The sequence below is a fragment of the Heterodontus francisci genome, chromosome 6 (assembly GCF_036365525.1).
Source record: "Heterodontus francisci isolate sHetFra1 chromosome 6, sHetFra1.hap1, whole genome shotgun sequence".
NCBI lineage: Eukaryota > Metazoa > Chordata > Chondrichthyes > Heterodontiformes > Heterodontidae > Heterodontus > Heterodontus francisci.
In genome coordinates, this window is record NC_090376.1 from 118,358,509 (window position 1) to 118,379,264 (window position 20,756).

Consider the following 20,756-nt stretch of genomic DNA (forward strand, 5'->3'; position numbering starts at 1 on the left):
TCACTAAAGGCTGATGGACAGGTACAAAAAAATTAAAGTGGTGAATGGAATGTTGACCTTTATCTCAAGTGGTGATTCCAGTGCCACTAAGCCCAGGTGGTGAGCTGGGCGAAATTCTTCACATCAGCTTTGCTCAATACAGAGGACGCCGATTTGAGATAACTAGGAAAAGAACTAGGTGGGAAGAGATTTTTTTTTTTAAAAACACATGTGAGTTGTTGTGATCTGCAACACGCTGCCTGAAAGGACAGTGGAAGCAGATTCAACAGTAACTTTCAAAAGGGAATACGTGAAGGGGTGAAAATTACAGTGAAAAAGTAGAGGAGTGGGACTAATTGGATAGCTCTTCTGTGCTGTAAGATTCCAAGTGCAGGATCAGTGTTTGCAAGGTAGCTATTGTCCACAAGAGGGTTTAGGGTCACAGCAGCACAGAACTATTCCAGGACAGGAACTCCCTATACCGGACAGTACAAAACTGCTAAAAGCACAAGGTTCTGGCAGGGAAGAGAGAGAAAGCACCATCCAAGTGCCAATTCTGGTCATTCGAAAAATCCCAGTCATTAGCAGGTTTAGGTTATTTACTGGATCACTTCAAGATTGGCAATGCATTGGGGAGCTCAAACAAACCAGTTCTGCAGACACTGATGCGCAGTTAACTGGAAACAGGCAGTTAGCCAGGGGGAACTCCCCTGCTCGTCTTCAAAATAGTTTCATGGGCTCCTTTACCTGAGAGAGCAGATAGGATCTTGGTTTAATGTCTCATCTAAAAGATGGCACATCTGACACTGCAGCGCTCCCTCAGTACCGACCCTCCACCGGTGCAGCGCTCCCTCAGTACTGCACTGGGATATCAGCCTGGATTATGGGCTTGAACCCATAACCTTCTGACTCTGAAGCAACAGTGTGACCCACTGAGCCACAGCTGACTCAAAGATCTATCTATGGTTTAACTAAATGTACCTCATGCCTCCTAATCCCCACAGAGGAGTTACATCCAGGTGAACAGAAATGATCACAATTCTTGTTCTGTGAGCTGAATTTAGCATCGCATACCAATCACTGCATAGATCACAGGGTTACCAACTAAGGCACACTGTTGTCAAATTTGTAAACTGTGCTGTATAAAGCAAGGAGATTTAGATGCCATTATTGAAACAGCAACTCAGTTAATACAAAGCATGAACTTGAGCTAGTTTGTAAATTTATTTCCATCAGGGAGTGAAATTAATTTCAAACAACACTTTAGCAACTCATCCAATGTAAAGGGCTAAAGAATGATAACTTGCAGCAGTGGGGTTTATAACATTGGACTCCTCTCTCTCGTCCCCAAAATGAGCAGTGCCAACCCCAATTACATTTGTCAAAATATTTCCATTCTTTATTCGTGAGATTGGAATGATAGAAATCGGCCCATTGTGACTGTTGGTTCCAGTTCTAACTGAGCTCTCTGGCTGGACTTACACATTTTTGAAAAAAAATCAGAAATATAGCCCAGTTACTTCATGGGAATTGCCTGCAAAGAGCCAGTACAATCAGGCATTTCCCTGCCAACAGCTGATTCTCCCCATTAGCTCTCAAAGAGTTTGTTAAAAGCTGTGCTGATCTCCACTATCATGTCTGAAGTCATCATTGAACGCCGATGTTTCTGAAAAGCCTGGTGGTTGCACTGCCTTGTCAAGGCACAGGCTCCAAACGCAGCTACAAGAGTGGGGTTTAACCTGGAGGGTGAAAACAGAGAGAGTGATGAGCTACTGTGTGAAAGAGCTCAGAGACACCCACATCTTAGAACCATACAGCACAGGAGGCCATTCATCCCACTGTGCCTTTGTAAGCCCTATCCAATTAGTCCCACTCCCTGCTCTTTCCCCCAAAGCCCTGCAAATTTTCTGTTTCAATTATTTATCCAATTCCCTTTTGAAAGTTACTATTGAATCTGGTTCCACAGCCCTTTTTAGGTAGCGTGTTCCAGATCACAACTCACTGTGTTAAAAAAATTCTCATCTCCCCCTCTGGTTCTTTTACCAATTACGTTAAATTTGTGTCCTCTGGTTACTGACCCTCATAGAATCATAGAAAGTTTAAGGCACAGAAAAAGAGGCCACTTGGCCCATCGTGTCTGTGCCGGCCGAAAAACGATCCACCCATTCTAATCCCACCTTCCAGCATTTGGTCTTTAGCCCTACAGATTATGGCACTTGAGGTGCATATCTGGACTCCTTTTGAATGAGTTGAGGGTCTCTGCCTCAACTACCCTTTCCGGCAGTGAGTTCCAGACCCCCACCACCCTCTGGGTGAAAACGTTTTTCCTCATCTCCCCTCTAATTTTTCTACCAATCACTTTAAATTTATGCCCCCTCATCACCAACCTCTCTGCTAAGGTGAACAGACCCTTCACCTCCACTCTATCCAGGCCCCTCACAATTTTGTACATTTCAATCAGATCTCCCCTCAGCCTTCTCTGTTCCAAGGAGAGCAACTCCAGCCTATCCAATCTTTCCTCATAGCTGCATTTTTCCAGTCCTGGCAACATCCTCGTAAATCTCCTCTGTACCCTCTCTGGTGCAATTACATCCTTTCTGTAATGAGGTGGTGACCAGAACTGCATACAGTACTCAAGTTGTGGCCTAACCAATGAGTTATACAGTTCCAGCATAACCTCCCTGCTCTTGTATTCTATACCTCGGCTAATAAAGGAAAGGATTCCATATGCCTTCTTAACCACCTTATCTACCTGTCCTGCTACCTTCAGGGATCTGTGGACATTCACTCCAAGGTCCCTCACTTCCTCTACACTTCTCAGTATTTTACCATTAATCGTGTATTCTTTTGCCTTGTTTGACCTCAAATGCATCACCTCACACTTCTCCAGGTTGGATTCCATTTGCCACTTTTCTGCCCATCGGACCAGATCATCAATATCTTCCTGCAGCCAACAGCTATCCTCCTCGCTATCTACCACACGGCCAATCTTTGTGTCGTCTGCAAACTTCTTGATCATGCCCCCTACATTTTACGTCCAAATCGTTAATAGACACCACAAAAAGCAGGGGACCCAGTATTGAGCCCTGCGGAACGCCACTGGAAACAGCCCTCTAGTCACTAAAACAGCCGTCAACAATTACCCTTTGTTTTCTGCCACTGAGCCAATTTTGTATCCACCTTGCTGCATTTCCCTGGTACCCAGAGGATTTTTTTAAAAAAACAGTCTGCCATGTAGGACCTTGTCAAAGGTCTTGCTAAAATCCATGTGGATCACAGCAACTGCACTACCCTCATCTATCTTCCTTGTTATTTCTTCAAAAAATTCGATCAAGTTGGTCAAACAAGATCTTCCCTTAACAAATTCATGCTGACTACTCTTGATTAACATGTGCCTTTCTACGTGACACTTTATCCTGTCTCTTAGAATAGAGTCCAACAGAGGTATAACTTTAGCAATTCTCCTATCCTCCAGCACCACACCTGTATCCAGTGAGCACTGGAAAACAATGGTCAGACCCTCTGCTATTTCCTCACTTGCTTCTTTTAACAGCCTAGGATACATTTCATCTGGTCCTGGTGATTTATCAACTTTCAAGGATGCTAATCCCATTAATACTTCCCCTCTCCCTATGTTTATCACATCCAATGCTTCACACTCTTCCTCCTTAACTACAATATCTGCATCGTTCCCCTCTTTTGTGAAGACAGATGCAAAGTATTCATTAAGAACCATATCAATATCTTCCGCTCCTACACACAGGTTACCTTTTTGGTTTTTTATGGGCCCTCCTCTCTCCTTAGTTATCCTCTTACTCTTAATGTATTGATAAAACATCTTTGGGTTCACCTTGATTTTGCTTGCCAATATTCTTTCATGCCCTCTCTTTGCTTTCCTAATTTCCTTTTTGATTTCACCCCTCCATTTGCTATACTCCTCTCGGCTTTCTGTAGTATTGAGTTCTCGGTGTCGGACATCAACTTTCCTTTCCTGCCTTATCTTACCCTGTAGGCTCCTTGACATCCATGGGGCTCTAGATTTGGCCACCTCACCCTTTTTCTTTGTGGGAACATGTTTACTCTGAACCCCTTGAATCTGCCCTTTGAATGCCTCCCACTGTTCTGACACTGATTTACCTTCAAGTAGCTGTTCCCAGTCCACTTTCGCTAAATCACTCCCCAGTTTAGTAAAATTGGCCTTGCCCCAATTGAGAACTCTAACTCCTGTTCTATCTCTGTCCTTTTCCATAATTATGTTGAAACTGACTGAATTATGATCACTACCACCAAAATGCTCCCCCACTGCCACTCCTTCCACCTGCCCATCTTCATTTCCTAAAACTAAGTCTCAAACTGCACCCTCTCTTGTTGGACTTGCTACATACTGGGCAAAAACGTTCTCCTGAATGCACCTCAAGAATTCTGCTCCCTCAATTCCTTTCACACTAAAACTATCTGAGTTAATATTGGGGTAATTAAAATCCCCTACTGTTACTGCCCTATTGTTCTTGCACTTCTCAGATTTGCCTTCTATCTCCCTCTGACTGTTTGGGGGTCTATAGTCCACTCCCAGCAGTGCGATTGCATCTTTTTTGTTCCTTCGCTCAATCCATATGGCCTCATTTGATGAAACTTCCAACATATAATCCCTCCTCACAGCTGTAATAGTTTCCTTGACCAAAATTGCCACTCCCCCTCCTTTCCTATCCCCCTCCCTATTGCGTCTAAAAACCCTGTAACCAGGAACGTTGAGCTGCCATTCCTGTCCCTCCTTCAGCCATGTTTCTGTCATAGCTATGATATCATATTGCCACGTGTCTATCTGTGCCGTCAACTCATCTGCTTTATTTGCTATACTCCTTGCACTGAAATAGATCCCCTTGAGTACTGTCAAACTTTTTTTATTTTCGAACCCTCCTTTCCTCTACCAGACTCATCCATTAATTTTCCGCCTTCCATTTTCATTTCTGAATCTGTCCCAGCTGAGTCTAACCTCAGGTCCCCATCCCCCTGCCAAACTAGTTTAAACCCTCCCCAACAGCACTTGCAAAACATCCCGCAAGGAACTCAGTCCCAGCTCTGTACAGTGCAACCCGTCCGGCCCGTACAGATCCCATCTCCCCCAGAGCCAGTCCCAATGTCCCAGGAATCTAATGCCCTCCCTCCTGCACCATCTTTCCAGCCATACATTCATCTGTCATATCCTTCTATTTCTGTATTCACTTGTGCACGGCATTGGGAGTAATCCGGAGATTACTACTTTTGAGGTCTTGCTTTTTTATTTATTTTATTTAGAGATATAGCACTGAAATAGGCCCTTCAGCCCACTGAATCTGTGCCAACCAACAACCACCCATTTATACTAATCCTACATTAACCCCATCCCCACAGTTCCCCTACCACCTACCTACACTAGGGGCAATTTATAATGGCCAATTTACCTATCAACCTGTAAGTCTTTGGCTGTGGGAGGAAACAGGAGCACCCGGCGAAAACCCACACGGTCACAGGGAGAACTTGCAAACTCCACACAGGCAGTACCCAGAATTGAACATGGGTCGCTGGAGCTGTGAGGCTGCGGTGCTAACCACTGTGCTGCCCCACTGCGCTTGCTAATTTCTTACCTAGCTCCCTAAATTCTGACTGCAAGACCACATCCCTCTTTCTACCTATGTTGTTGGTTCCGATGTGGATCACGACTGCTGGCTGTTCACCCTCCCCCTTCAGGCTGCTCTGCAGCCGTTCAGTGACCTCCTTGACCCTGGCACCAAGGAGGCAACACACCATCCTGGATTCACATCTGTGGCCACAGAAACGCCTGTCTGTTCCCCTGACTATTGAATCACATTTCACTATGGCTCTTCCAGTCTTCCCTGTGCAGTTGAGCCACCCGTGGTGCCATGGACTTGGCTCTGGCTGCACTCCCCAGGTGAAGCATCACTTTCCTCAGTATTCAGAACTGAATACCTGTTGGACAGCGAGATGCACTCAGGGGTCTCCTGCACTACCTGCCTGATTCTTTCTGACTGCCTGGTGGTCACCCATTCCCTCTCTCCCTGCATACTCTTAAACTGTCCTGTTCTCCTGCCACTGGGAACAGTTTCCCTTTATTTACTCTATGAAAACCATTCATAATTTTGAACACCTATTAGGGCGGCACAGTGGCGCAGTGGTTAGCACCTCAGCCTCACAGCTCCAGCGACCCGGGTTCAATTCTGGGTACTGCCTGTGTGGAGTTTGCAAGTTCTCCCTGTGTCTGCGTGGGTTTCCTCTGGGTGCTCCGGTTTCCTCCCACATGCCAAAGACTTGCAGGTTGATAGGTAAATTGGCCATTAGCAATTGCCCCTAGTATAGGTAGGTGGTAGGGAAATATAGGGACAGGTGGGGATGTGGTAGGAATATGGAATTAGTGTAGGATTAGTATAAATGGGTGGTTGATGGTCAGCACAGACTCGGTGGGCCGAAGGGCCTGTTTCAGTGCTGTATCTCTAACCTAAACTAAGTCTTCCCCTTCACACAAATCAGTAAAGAAATAATATCCCTTAAAGCATTGCTTGTACATGTTTTGCATCCCCGATTCACGACAAACACGATTAATGAATAGTGCACCACTGCATTAAGGAGTCTGAAAATGCGCCTTCATTTCCCACACAAACTCTCTATTTCAGCCACAGAGGGGCAGTAGGAATCCAGCCAGCATGTTGCACACTGCCAGGGCAAGGGGGAGAGCAGCTCATTCAGCTTGGCCTCACAACCAGTGACAGAGGAATCGGGAGGCATCATCCCAGAGTCTCAGCTGGAAAACTGGTGCAGAGGCTGGGGCAATCCCAACAGGAGAAAGTCACGTCTGCCCAGGATATTGGGTTACAGTTAGATTCACCCTCGACTTGAAACAGACATATCCACATTCTAGAGGGATTTGTTAACTAATTGTCCTATGCATCCACAATGTTGTTCTTGTATCTTTGTAACATTGTGAAGTATTAGAAGACCGGCAAGTTGACTAATAGTTTGACAGGTTGCAGCATGAAGACTCCTTCCATGACCAAAACCATCTTTATAACCAGGTGATGGGGCTTAGTCCTATAGAGTAGGAAGATTTTATGGGCCCCACATCCTCATATAATGTTTTAGTTATTTTTTCTTCCTTTTTTTTGACATTCCTTTTTACATTTTTTACAATCTTTTTTTGCATTTATTTCATTTCATCTTAGTTTGTTCAGTTTGCTTACCCACTGTTTTTTTCAGGTTGTTTTTCTTCAGGTTTGCACTTGCTGCTGTTCTATATTCAGTATATTCACACCTAATCTGTACTAATGCTTTGTCTTTCAAAACACCATTAACATATTGTTTGCCTTTGCTCCGTGACCTTTTGGTCAGCTATGTGGCCTGGTCCAATCTGCACCTTCTCCTTTGTTATCTCTTGCCCAACCCCCACCTCACTTGTTTATAATCTGTGACTTTTCTAATATTTGTCAGTTCCGAAGAAGGGTCGCTGACCCGAAACGTTAACTCTGCTTCTCTTTCCACAGATGCTGCCAGACCTGCTGAGTGATTCCAGCATTTTTTGTTTTTGTTTCCTCATATAATGTAGTGGGTGGGCGGTGGGGGGGGGGGGGGGGGGGGGGGAAAACACCTACACCCACCAGACTCAAGTATTCCACTAAATGTCAGAGACAGAGCTCCCCTCTGCCTGGCACTTTCTGGAGCTTCAGTCTCGAGTCTCCCTAACACTGTCTCGAGTGGGTTTTGATCCCAGAGTTCAGAGTTGGAAGCGCCAGCACTATTTCAGATGAGACTCACTCCTGTGTAAACAGGTACAGGCTTGTTACCATCAGAATTAAAACAACTCCAAACAAGTTTACACTGATCAGAGACACACCATTGGCTATTCTTACCCATCTGTTTTCTCCTTTTCAGCGGCGAATGCCCAGTGGGCCAGAACCCCCAGCGATCCGGATAGCAGGTCTCCCTGACCCCCACACCTCCGACCACTGCCTTGCTGTGAGCATACCAGCACTATACGCAGAGAAACAGGTACGTTAGCAAGCAACCATAACTGTAACTGAGAACACTGAACAGATCGGATTCAATCAGGTCCCTGCTGCTCTCCTGACTGGGCCTCTTTGGATCACAATCTACAAGCAGTAAACTGAGAGACAGAGGGTAGATTACATCAATGGACACAACCACCTGCCCAGGTTCAATAGCTTACTGAAAGTGAGCAAACATCCCATCCACCCCACTCATAGCATCGCACGGTGGACCTCTCCACTGCCAGTGGGGTGCCGAGGGAGTGCGATGTCCCACTGTCCAAGGGGGCAGTGTCGAGGGTGTGGTGCCGAGGGAGTGCCGTGTCCCACTGTCCAAGGGGGCAGTGTCGAGGGAGTGGTGCCGAGGGAGTGCCGTGTCCCATTGCCCAAGGGGGCAGTGGCGAGGGAGCACCACGCCAAAGGGACAGTGTCGAGGGAGTGGTGCCGAGGGAGTCCCATGTCCCGCGGTGCCGAGGGAGCGGTGCCAAGGGTGTGCCGTGTCCCACTGCCCGATCCACTGACTGCATCCGTTACTTCCAAACACACTATAACCCAGCTGACTTGTTCACGAGACAGGAGCTCAGAGGAGTAGGGAACTGTTAGGAAATATCCACAATTAAACCCTTTATACAATTAAAAAGCCGATAACTTGGAGCTCCACGACTGTAAAAAAAAAAGTTAACATTCTCCTGTCATTTTCCAATCAGTTGGATCTCCAAGGTTATTAAACTCACTCACAAAAGGATCTGTCCTGTTCACATTCAGGATTTTGTAAAGTCTCACTGTTGCTTTCCCCCAACAACAACTTGTATTTATAATAGCATCTTTAATATCATAAAATGTCCCAAGGTGCTTCACAGGAGCTATTATGAAACAAAGTCTGACACTGAGCCACATAAGGTGACATTAATACAGGTGACAAAAGGCTTGGTCAAAGAGGTAGGTATTAAGGAGCCTCTTAAAGGAGGAAAGAGCGTTGGAGAGAAGTTCAGGGAGGCAATTCCAGAGCTTAGGGCCCAGGCAGCTGAAAGCACGAATAGTGGAGAGATTAAAATCGGGGAAGTTCAAGAGGGCAAAATCAGAGGAACTGGAGCGACATTGGGTTACTGCACAAAACAACCAACCAGCCGGGAAACCACGGAGCTGCCCAGAATGAAGGACTTCTGTAACAAAGCTTATGTCAGTCAAGCTTACCTGTGGTTCCATCCGAAATGAGATCTTTCTGTCCCTTCTGGACAATAGTGACATTCCCCAGAGCCTGGCTGAGTTGAAGCAGCATGCCTTGGTGATCATTCGTATCCAGAGAACCCTTGAGCTAAGCACAGGGAATTCATGTGACTTCCCGTCAACTCCAAATCCTTATAAAGAAGTGTGCAAAGCATCACAGAATCTGACAACACAGAAGGAGGCTATTCAGCCCATCGTGCCTGTGCTAGCTCTTTGAAAGAACTATTCAATTAGTCCCACTCCGCCTTGCTTTTTCCCCATGGTCCCACAAATATTTCCTTTAAGTATTTCTCCAATTCCCTTTTGAAAGTTACTATTGAATCTGCTTCCACCGCCCTTTCAGGCAGCACATTCCAGATCACAACAACTTGCTGTGTAAAAAAAAAATTCTCATCTCCCTCTGGAGTTTTGCCAATTTCCTTAAATCCGTGTCCACTGATTACCGACCCTCATGCCAGCGAAAACAGTTTCTCAAAGGGACCGGGGCAGTGCCAAGCAGTCTCACATGACTCATGTCCAAGCTGACTAATGCAACTGGCCAGTTCAGATCTAATATCATAACAACTCCTTTATAAGATGTCATCGCTATGCTTCATTCAACCCAATGGGCTGAGATGCCCAACAAGTTGCCACTGGATACAATTACATTTAAAGTCATCCACTACTAATCCTGCTCAAAGACTCACCACTGCATTGTAGAGTCTGGTAAACTCAACGACATTTGGTGTTAGAATGGCTTTCCTGTATCCCTGGATCACAGAGGGTTCTTGGACAATCACCCATAACCCATCCTGAAAAGGAAAAGGATACAGAAAATTAAGCAGACTAATCTAGGAGACTCAAAGTGCCCACAGCATAAGAGGAATGGATGAATAATTCATTTCCTAGCTTCTCAGAAATGAAAAAACACTATTCACCTACACACTAATCAATACGTACGATGCATGGAGACCTGATTTCTTGAATTAAATGTAATGTTTCCAGAAGGATGTGGATTCCTCACTTTTCAGAATATGCGAAGGCTCCAAACACAAAATTAAGCGCAGAATCTAGGCTGACACTCCCAGTGCAGTACCGAGGGAGCGCCTCGCCGAGGGAGCGCCGCACCGCCGGAGGGGCCGCACTGTCAGATGAGAAGTTAAACCGAGGCTTTGTCTGTCCTATCAGGCGGATGTAAAATATCACACAACGTCCATTTCAAAGAACAGCAGGGGAGTTCTCTCCAGTGTCCTGGCTAATATTTATCCCTCAACCAACATCATTACCAACTGTAAAAACAGTTCACATTACTGTTTGTGGGATCCTGCTGTGCGCAAATTGGCTGCCGTGTTTCCTAAATTGAAACAGTGACTACACTTCAAGAGTACTTCATTGGCTGTAATGCATTTGGGACTTTGAGGTCATGAAAGGTGCTGTAGAAATGCAAGTTTGTCCATCATCAGGGCTCAGTAGTGACAGATTTTACAGTTAACATAAAATCCGGAAAGGGAACTGCAACATTTAGAGAGTTTAACGTACAGTGAGATCTGTGTGAATCTGAGCAGAAAGATTTAGATTTACTCACAGCATCAATTACAATGGGCATTCCTCGCTGCTGACACTTTTCCATTATAACCTGTTGTATATATTAAAAAAAAAAAAAAAAAAAAAATCGCTTTCAGTCCCCACATCACTGCCAACAAAAGCAGAATTTAATCCTCCAACTTGTGTTTACCAGGCTAACCACATCACAGAATTTACAGCACAAAAACAGGCCATTCAGCCCATGGTCTATGTGTTTATGAGCCACGCAGGCTTCCTCTCACCCTATCAGGACATATTTCTATTCCTTTCTCCCTCCTGTTTATCCAGCTTCCCCTTAAATGTATCGATACTGTTCACCTCAACCATTCCCTGTGGTAGCGAGTTCCACATTCTCACCACTCTCTGGGTAATGAAGTTTCTCCTGAATTAATGACTACTTTATGCTTATGACATTATGCTTTTTTAATTCATGTTGAATTTTCCATGGAGCGGAAATGCCACAAACAATGAGTGTCAACACTCAGATTTGATTCACCTGAGACACTTTCCAACAGTTATGATGTTCTGTAACCGCATGGTTGTTGCAGCAGCACAGCAGATGGTGAGAGGCCAGAGGAGGCGATAAGTACAACACGAACCATGGCACATTGTGGGACTCACTCCGGCAGGGGAGGAGGCAAATAATGGTGCAACTGTTAACTGTTCATTCAACTGTTAAAGACAGGGGCCTGGATATTCTGGGACACAGGGTACAATGGTGGGGCCTGAGGGTGTCCGCATGTTAGGACTCAGCCTGATATACATGAGGCGGCCAAACTGTGGACAGCGAGAGGCAGCTTTCCTGGCGGGGAGTGTTCGATGATTGGACCCTTCTGGCACTAGCTCCAGCCCCTGGGTCAGTGAGGGACCAGGGCAGCAGGGGCAGAATAACTTATATCTCAACAAGACTGCAATACAAATGGGTTATTATAAAGTTCTGATCAGATTCTATCTGGAGTAACTGTTTTCAGTTCTGGGCACTGCACCTCAGGAAAGATGTATCTGCCTTGGAGAGGGAGCAGCACAGGTTCACCAGAGTGATCCTGAGGCTAATGGGTTAAATTGCAAGGACAGTTGCACAGACTGGGCTTGTATTCCCTCGAGTATAGAAGATTAAGGGGTGATCTAATCGAGGTGTTTAAGATGATTAAAGGAGTTGATCGGGTCGATAGAGAGAAACTATTTCCTCTGGTGGGGGGAGTCCAGAACAAGGGGGCAGAACCTTAAAATTAGAGCCAGGCCGTTCAGGGGTGATGTCAGGAAACACTTCTTCACACAAAGGCTAGTGGAAATCTGGAACTCTCTCCCCTAAAAAGCTCTTGAGGCCGGAGGTCAATTGAAAATTTCAAAACGGAAATTTGATATATTTTTGTTGGATAAGGGGGTTAAGGAACCAAGGCAGGGAGATGGAGTTAAGATACAGATCAGCCATGATCAAATTGAATGGCAGAACAGGTTTGAGGGGCTGAATGGCCTCTTCCTGTTCCTTACAGGAGGAAGCAGCAGCCGGTGGGGGTGCAGGGGGGTTAGAATGTTGGTAGGTGTGTGGGGGGGGGGGGAGGGATGGATGCTGTCAGTGTATTTGAATGTGGTGTTGTGACTCTTGCCCCTCCCAGCTCTACATTCAGGTAAGTAAACACCAAATACTGACCGTGGAGGAACTCCTGTCTGGCTGTGTAACTCGCTGCCTCAGGGTGACCCTGTCTTGCTGTGGGGCCTCAAAGAGGCGTCAGTCAGGCAGTGTGCCTGTCCCTCCCCCACCCCTACCCTGCCCACAGCCCCCCGAACCCACCCCCCCCCATCCAGACTGAAAGTTTAGCTCCCGAAACACTGGCTCTGTGAAGCCTCCCCTCTCTGTAGTGTCGGAGGAACAGACTGGCCACCTGTTTCTAACCAACCAAACCATCTCCTGATTCACGTCAGCACAGGAACTGTTGGCACAGACTTCAATTCTCACCTTTGTATTCTCCAATACTTTCTCATCTCTTCCTAAGCCCGGCCCGATGACCAGTGTATGCAGAGCAGGAAACCACTTCTCCACATCCTCCACACCACTGCAGCTGTCTCTGAGAAAACAAAAGCACATTTCCAAATCAAACACAGTATAACGTCACAGTCGAGTCACGCTTCACTCAAAAGCCATGAACTCCAGATACTGCTCAGTGTTTGGATTGATCTGTATATAGTCCAATCACTCCAGCAATCTACTTCACCCAGTTCATCACTGCTTTCAAACCAACATTTGCCAAACCCGAGCTTCTGGTTTGAGGCCTTGCAAGAGGGGAGATAAATCAGCGGTGACTCAGCAAACAACACAACCCTCCAGCCCTTCCACATCAACATCCCCGTCCCAGCCCTGGAAATGGGTCATTCGGCCCATCCAGTCCATGTTGGCATTTCCCCTCCACAAGAGCAAATAATCACTGTTACCCTGCCCGGTTCCCATTTCCCTCATCCCCCTCTCCAATCTAATCCTCAATGTTGACACCATTTCTGTCTCAAGCACCAACTCTGGCAGTGAATTCCACAACGTCCCCACTCTCCCTGTATGAAGAGGTTTCTCCTGCCCCCATCCCAAATCTCTTACACTTAATCTCCTATCAATGGCCCATCAGTCTTCACCCCTCAACTACTGGAAACAGTCACTTCTATCGACCCTGCCCCAACCTTTCATCCATCTAAACACTCTGTAATTTGGCCCTGTCATCTGCATCGTGTAGACTCGGTGCACCTTGTTCTGCCCTGTTGCACAGGGCCTAAGCTCTCAAAAGTGAACTTACAAGACAGGATGAACAATGACATTCGGGCTATAGGATTTAATAACTGGCGCAGCATCTTTAGTGCAGAACACGTGAGACAAGTCAGCACCCTAGGAAGATTAAACAGAGATTAAAAACACTCCACACACACCTTGACATCTTTGTCACATCCAAACCTACTTTATCCTGTAGGACAAGAAACCACAATCCAAACAGGTGTGGCTTACACTGGCCAGGTCACATTTATGGTCCATTCCTGGTTGCCGAGGGCACCAGGACCAACCATGTGGTGTGGGAATGGAGTCACATGCAGGTCCAGACAGGGTACAGTGGCAGCTTCCCATCCCTGACAGGCATCAGCGAACCAGATGACACGAAAATTGGTGGTGTCGTAAATAGTGAGGAGGAAAGTCTGAGATTACAGGACTATATAGATGGGCTGGTAAGATGGGCAGAGCAGTAGCAAATGGAATTTAATCCTGAAAAGTGTGAGGTGATGCATTTTGGGAGGACTAACAAGGCAAGGGAATATACAATGGATGGTATGACCCTAGGAAGTACAGAGGGACCTTGGTGAGCTTGTCCATAGATCACTGAAGGCAGCAGCACAGGTAGATATGGTGGTTAGGAAGGCATATGGGATACTTATATTCTATGCCTTGGCTAATAAAGACAAGAACAGGGAGGTTATGATGGAGCTGTAAAAAACACTAGTTGGGCCACAGCTGGAGTACTGTGTACAGTTCTGGGCACCACACTATAGGAAGGATGTGATTGCACTGGAGAGGGTGCAGAGGAGATTCACCAGGATGTTGCCTGGGCTGGAGCATTTCAGCTATGAAGAGAGACTGAAAAGGCTAGGGTTGTTTTCCTTAGAGCAGAGAAGGCCGAGGGGGAACATGATTGAGGTATACAAAATTATGAGGGTCATAGATAGGGTAGATAGGAAGAGACTTTTTCCCTTAGTGGAGGGGTCAATAACCAGGGGGCATAGATTTAAGGTGAGGGGATTTGAGGAAAAATATTTTCACCCAGAGGGTGGTTGGAATCTGGAACACACTGCCTGAAGGGGTGGTAGAGGCAGGAACCCTCACAACATTTAAGTAGTATTTAGATGAGCACTTGAAATGCCATAGCATACAAGGCTACGGGCCAAGTGCTGGAAAATGGGATTAGAATAGGTAGGTGCTTGATGGCTGGTACAGACACGATGGGCCGAAGGGCCTGTTTCTGTGCTGTATGACTCTGACAGATGGTTTTTACAACAATCCAACAATTGCTAGGCTCATCTTTCCTGTACAAATGCAAACTGTTCTCTTTCATTTGAATTCCATTATCAGCAGACGCAACACAATGCGTGAAACACAGAGTCACGGAGCAACTTAGCCGACAAAGCAATTCTCTTTACAGCTGCAACTCTGAGCACTGAATATCTGCAGCTTGCAGATCGATGCTCCTGAGAGATTTTGCATTTCAAGAGGTAAATTCGTTAAAGTCACCATGCTGTTCGATCAGTGGTCCAATGGTACTGTTGTAAACTGTCAGTATCGCTTTGCCAGGTGAATAAACCCAACAGAAACTGGGAGCAGTTTTTCAAAATAAAAATATAATTCTTCACTCTCTGGCAAGGACTTACCACCTTGAGACTTGCGATGGCCGCGAAATAGGGGGCACCTGTATATCTGTCAATTAAAAAAACGTGAAATTGGTCAGAATTTATTGAAACACAGCACCTGTGTGACTATTATTATTTCTTTGACCCACTGTGTTTTTAAAGTGAAAATACAAGTGATGAGGGTATATTGCAAGTTGATAGCGAGCTCTTTACACTGAACCCTGTCAGACCCACACAGACCAGTCTCTCCCTCAATCCACTCTTCCCCCCCCCCCCCCCCCCCCCCCCCAAATCCACGGGCCCTCGGCCCCTTCCCTCAAATCCCATGAAACTCTCCCTCCCTCAGATCCCCCCCCCACCCAGATACTGTGCCTCTTCTGAGTCACTTGAGCCATTAGCTGATGTGAAGTGCCTTGGGATGCTTTATTAGGTTAAAGATGCTATATAAATAAAAGTTGTTAGTTTAGTTTAGCGATACAGCACTGAAACAGGCCCTTCGGCCCACCGAGTCTGTGCTGACCAGCAACCATCCATTTATACTAATCCTACACGAATTCCATATTCCTACCACATCCCCACCAGTCCCTATATTTCCCTACCACCTACCTATACTAGGGGCAATTTATAATGGCCAATTTGTTGTTGTAAAAGTGCTGTGTAAATACTTTTTTTTTTTTTACACAGGCCTTACTGTTTGACAGCTTCAGCGAGTCTCGAACACAAACTGCCCGAGACATCTCCCGAAAGTGCCCTAACCTCAATTTGCCGCCATGCCTGATTTCATCAAGTGTCAATAACTTACTTTTAAACAAGCAAAATACAGAATGTGACAGTAATGGGATCTGCACTGCACTCACTCAGTACATCCGCCAATAATACCAATCTTTCCATCTTGCCCTTTATGTTTTTTCTCAGTTAAAGGAGGAACAATATTTCTGACCAGCTGCAGGTTCTTTTCCATACTTCCTGTAGGCCTGTGACTGTGAAATGTAAAGACTCTGTATAGAACTGAAACACAAGAAAAAACAAACTGTAACATAGAATCATAGAACAGTTACAGCACAGGAGGCCATTTGGCCCATTGTGTCCATGCCAGCTCTCTAACAGCAACTCACCTAGTCCCATTCCCCCGCCTTTTCCTGTAACCCTGTACATAGAGAGATACAGCACTGAAACAGGCCCTTCGGCCCACCGAGTCTGTGCTGACCAATCACCCATTTATACTCATCCTACATTAATCCCATATTCTTTACCACATCCCCACCATTCTCCTACCACCTACCTACACTAGGGGCAACTTTACAATGTCCAATTTACCTATCAACCTGCAAGTCTTTGGCTGTGGGAGGAAACCAGAGCACCCGGCGGAAACACACGCGGTTACAGGGAGAACTTGCATACTCCGCACAGGCAGTACCCAGAACCGAACCCGGGTCACTGGAGCTGTGAGGCTGTGGTGCTAACCACTGCGCCGGCAACAGTCTAATTCCCTTTTGAATGTTTCAATTGAATCTGCCTCCACCACACTCTCAGGCAGTGAATTCCAGATCCTAAACACTCACTGCATAAAATTATTTTCCTCAAGTTGCCATTGCTCCTTATTAATCATCTTAAATTGTGTCCTCTGGTCCTGGATCCTTCTGCCAATGGGAACAGTTTCTCTCTATTTACTCTGTCCAAACCACTCGTGATTTTGAACACCTCTATCAAATCTCCTCGCAATCTTCTCTTCTCCAAGGAGAACAGCTGCAACTTCTCCAATCTATCCTGGTAACTGAAGTTCCTCATCCCTGGAACCATTCCCATAAATCTTTTCTGCACCCTCTCCAATGCCTTTGCATCTTTCCTAAAATGTGCTGCCCAGAACTGGATACATTACTCCAGTTGAGGCCGAACCAGTGTTTTAAACAGTTTTATCATAACTTGCTTTTGTACTCTATGTCTCTATTAATAAAGCCCAGGATCCTGTATGCTCTATTAACCACTCTCCCAACCAGCACTCCTACCTTCAATGACTTATGCACAGAGACCCAGGTCCCTCTGCTCCTGCACCCTTGAGAACGGAACCCTTTATTTTATATTGCCTCTCCTTGTTCTTGCTAGCAAAATGTATCAATTCACACTTTTGTGCGTTAAATTTCAACTGCCATATGACTGCCCATTCCACCAGACTGTCTATGTCCTCTGAGGTTTATCACCATCCTCCTCACAGTTCACCAGATTTCCAAGTTTCTTTACAGCCACAAATTTTGAAATTGTGCAGGGATTCTAACACTGACCCCTGGGGAACCTCACGATATACCTTCCAACAGACCGATAAACAATTGTTCACAACTATGCTCTGTTTCCTGACACTCAGCCAAATTTCATAACCGAAACAATGAACATTTAAACATACTCTCATTGCTCACTGGCCTTTTCCAACAGAATTTAGAATCACTGCACTGTCGGGAGGGTCAGCACCGAGGGGGCGCCGCACTGTCGGGAGGGTCAGCACCGAGGGGGCGCCGCACTGTCGGGAGGGTCAGCACCGAGGGGGCGCCGCACTGTCGGGAGGGTCAGCACCGAGGGGGCGCCGCACTGTCGGGAGGGTCAGCACCGAGGGGGCGCCGCACTGTCGGGAGGGTCAGCACCGAGGGGGCGCCGCACTGTCGGGAGGGTCAGCACCGAGGGGGCGCCGCACTGTCGGGAGGGTCAGCACCGAGGGGGCGCCGCACTGTCGGGAGGGTCAGCACCGAGGGGGCGCCGCACTGTCGGGAGGGTCAGCACCGAGGGGGCGCCGCACTGTCGGGAGGGTCAGCACCGAGGGGGCGCCGCACTGTCGGGAGGGTCAGCACCGAGGGGGCGCCGCACTGTCGGGAGGGTCAGCACCGAGGGGGCGCCGCACTGTCGGGAGGGTCAGCACCGAGGGGGCGCCGCACTGTCGGGAGGGTCAGCACCGAGGGGGCGCCGCACTGTCGGGAGGGTCAGCACCGAGGGGGCGCCGCACTGTCGGGAGGGTCAGCACCGAGGGGGCGCCGCACTGTCGGGAGGGTCAGCACCGAGGGGGCGCCGCACTGTCGGGAGGGTCAGCACCGAGGGGGCGCCGCACTGTCGGGAGGGTCAGCACCGAGGGGGCGCCGCACTGTCGGGAGGGTCAGCACCGAGGGGGCGCCGCACTGTCGGGAGGGTCAGCACCGAGGGGGCGCCGCACTGTCGGGAGGGTCAGCACCGAGGGGGCGCCGCACTGTCGGGAGGGTCAGCACCGAGGGGGCGCCGCACTGTCGGGAGGGTCAGCACCGAGGGGGCGCCGCACTGTCGGGAGGGTCAGCACCGAGGGGGCGCCGCACTGTCGGGAGGGTCAGCACCGAGGGGGCGCCGCACTGTCGGGAGGGTCAGCACCGAGGGGGCGCCGCACTGTCGGGAGGGTCAGCACCGAGGGGGCGCCGCACTGTCGGGAGGGTCAGCACCGAGGGGGCGCCGCACTGTCGGGAGGGTCAGCACCGAGGGGGCGCCGCACTGTCGGGAGGGTCAGCACCGAGGGGGCGCCGCACGGTCGGAGGGTCAGCACCGAGGGAGTGTTGACATTCCACAATGAGTATAACCAAATCCCCTATTGTGTGACCCTGGAGCCCGGGCCTGCTCACTCTCTCCCCGGGAGTCAGTGCCTTCAATCCGTAGCAACGCAATGCGGTAAGAATGAGGCCGTTGCAAAGCAAAAGCCCTGGAACCGAGTAACCCCAACTTCCCTCGAGCCCCACTCCCAGTACCGGGTTTACCTCCGGCACGCAGCCCGGCGGCCACCAGCTGTTTACACTGATACATCCGAGCGTGGCAGCCAATCGCAGCCCGGCCCACAGCCAGCCAATCGCAGTCCGGCCCACAGCCAGCCAATCACAGCTCACCCAGCAGCCAGCCAATCACAGCCTCCTCTGCAGCCAGCCAATCACAACGAACGGAATGCCATTGCAACATTGGAGATGTGCAACCGTTGCATTTCTTTAGCGCCTGTCACAACCATGGGACGTCCCAAAGTACAGCCAATGAAGTAGTGTTTGATGTGCAGGAAACAGGTCAACCCGTATGTGTGCATAGCAAGATTCCATAGCAGCAATGTGATAATGAACAGATAATGTGTTTTAGTGAAATAAAAACAGAAAGTGCTGGAAATACTCAGCAGATCTGGCAGCATCTGTGGAGAGAGAAGCAAAGTTAAAGTTTCAGGTCAGTGACCTTTCATCAGAACTGGCAAAGATGAGAAAAGAATTAGGTTTTAAGCAAGTGAAGGGGAGAGGGGGGTGGGAGATAGAACAAAGGGGATTGTGTTTGATAGGGCAGAGGGCAGGAGAGATTAAATAACAAAGCTGTCCTGGGACAAAGGCAAAGAGAGTGTTAATGCTTGTGGTGAAAGACAAAGCATTAGTCCACAGAGAGTGTTAACAGCAGAATAATGAGCAGCTCTGAAAAGCAGGCACATGGTTAAAAAATAAAATATTAAAAAAAGGCCAGTCATGCTCTGAAGTTATTGAATTGAATGTTCAGTCTGCAAGGCTGGAGAGTGCCTGATCAAAAGATCAGGTGCTGTTCCTCGAGCTTGCGTTGATGTTCACTGGAGCAGGCCAACGACAGTAATGTGGGCATGAGAGCAGGGGGGAGTGTTGAAAAGGCAAACAATCGGAAGCTCGGGGTCATGCTTTCAGACTGAGCCGAGATATTCCGCAAAGCAGTCACCCAATCTGCGTTTGATCTCCCCAATGTAGAAGAGGCTGCACTGTGATCAGTGAATTCAGTATACTAAATTGAAAGAAATACGTAAATCGCTGCTTCACCTGAAAAGAGTAATTGGGGCCTTGGATAGTGAGGAGAGAGGAGGTTAAAGGGCAGGTATTACACCTCCTGCAATTGCATGGGAAGGTGACGTGTGAAGGAGACGAGGTGTCGGGGGTAATGGAGGAATGGACCAGGGAGTCGCGGAGGGAACGATCTCTTCAGAATGCTGACAGGGGAGGGGAGGGGAAGATGCGTTTGGTGGTGACATCATGCTAGAGGTGGCGGAAATGGCGAGGATGATCCTTTGGATATGGAGGCTGGTGGGGTGGAAAGTGAGCACAAGGGGAACCCTGTCGCGGGTCTGGGAGGGAGGAGAAGGGGTGAGGGTAGAGGTGCAGGAAACAGGTCGGACACAGTTGAGGGCCCAGTCAGCCACAGTGGGGGGGAATCCTCGGTTGAGGAAAAAGGAAGACATGTCAGAATCAACATAGGAAGATAGGAACAGGAGTAGGCCATTCCGCCCCTCGAGCCTGTCCCGCCACTCAATGAGTTCATGGCTGATCCGAGGCCCAACTCCATATACCTGCCTTTGGCCCATATCACTTAATATCTTTGCTTAACAAAAATCTATCTATCTCAGATTTAAAATTAACAACTGTTCTAGCTTCAACTGCTGTTTGTGGGAGAGAGTTCCAAACCTCTACCACCCTTTGCATGAAGAAGTGCTTCCGAACATCTCTCCTGAACGGTCTGGTCCTAATTTTTAGACTATGCCGCCTAGTTTTAGAATCTCCAACCAGTGGAAATAGTTTATCTTTATCTAGCCTGTCT

The 20,756-nt window shown here is 47.8% G+C and overlaps 1 protein-coding gene across 1 annotated transcript; it reads right to left on the reverse strand.

The window, feature by feature from the left end:
* Positions 1-1,184: 1,184 nt before the first annotated feature.
* On the reverse strand, positions 1,185-19,013 carry naxd (NAD(P)HX dehydratase). Its single transcript, XM_068034177.1, has 10 exons — positions 18,935-19,013; positions 16,034-16,184; positions 15,198-15,243; positions 13,583-13,671; positions 12,760-12,868; positions 10,804-10,854; positions 9,926-10,030; positions 9,207-9,327; positions 7,878-7,998; positions 1,185-1,718 (listed from the first exon to the last, which is right to left on the reverse strand). Exons 1-10 carry the CDS (start codon positions 18,978-18,980, stop codon positions 1,568-1,570), a joined length of 990 nt encoding a protein of 329 aa, XP_067890278.1. The 5' UTR covers positions 18,981-19,013; the 3' UTR covers positions 1,185-1,567.
* Positions 19,014-20,756: the final 1,743 nt, after the last annotated feature.

Excerpts from the sequence above, each read along its gene's own strand:
- naxd (XM_068034177.1), bottom strand. The coding sequence starts at position 18,980 with ATGTATCAGTGTAAACAGCTGGTGGCCGCCGGGCTGCGTGCCGGAG. Across the intron at positions 13,672-15,197 it reads CCATCGCAAGTCTCAAGGTG|GGTGCTGACTTGTCTCACGT; the intron begins GTAAGTCCTTGC and ends TAATCTTCCTAG. Across the intron at positions 7,999-9,206 it reads CATTTCGGATGGAACCACAG|TGCTGGTATGCTCACAGCAA; the intron begins GTAAGCTTGACT and ends CTCTGCGTATAG.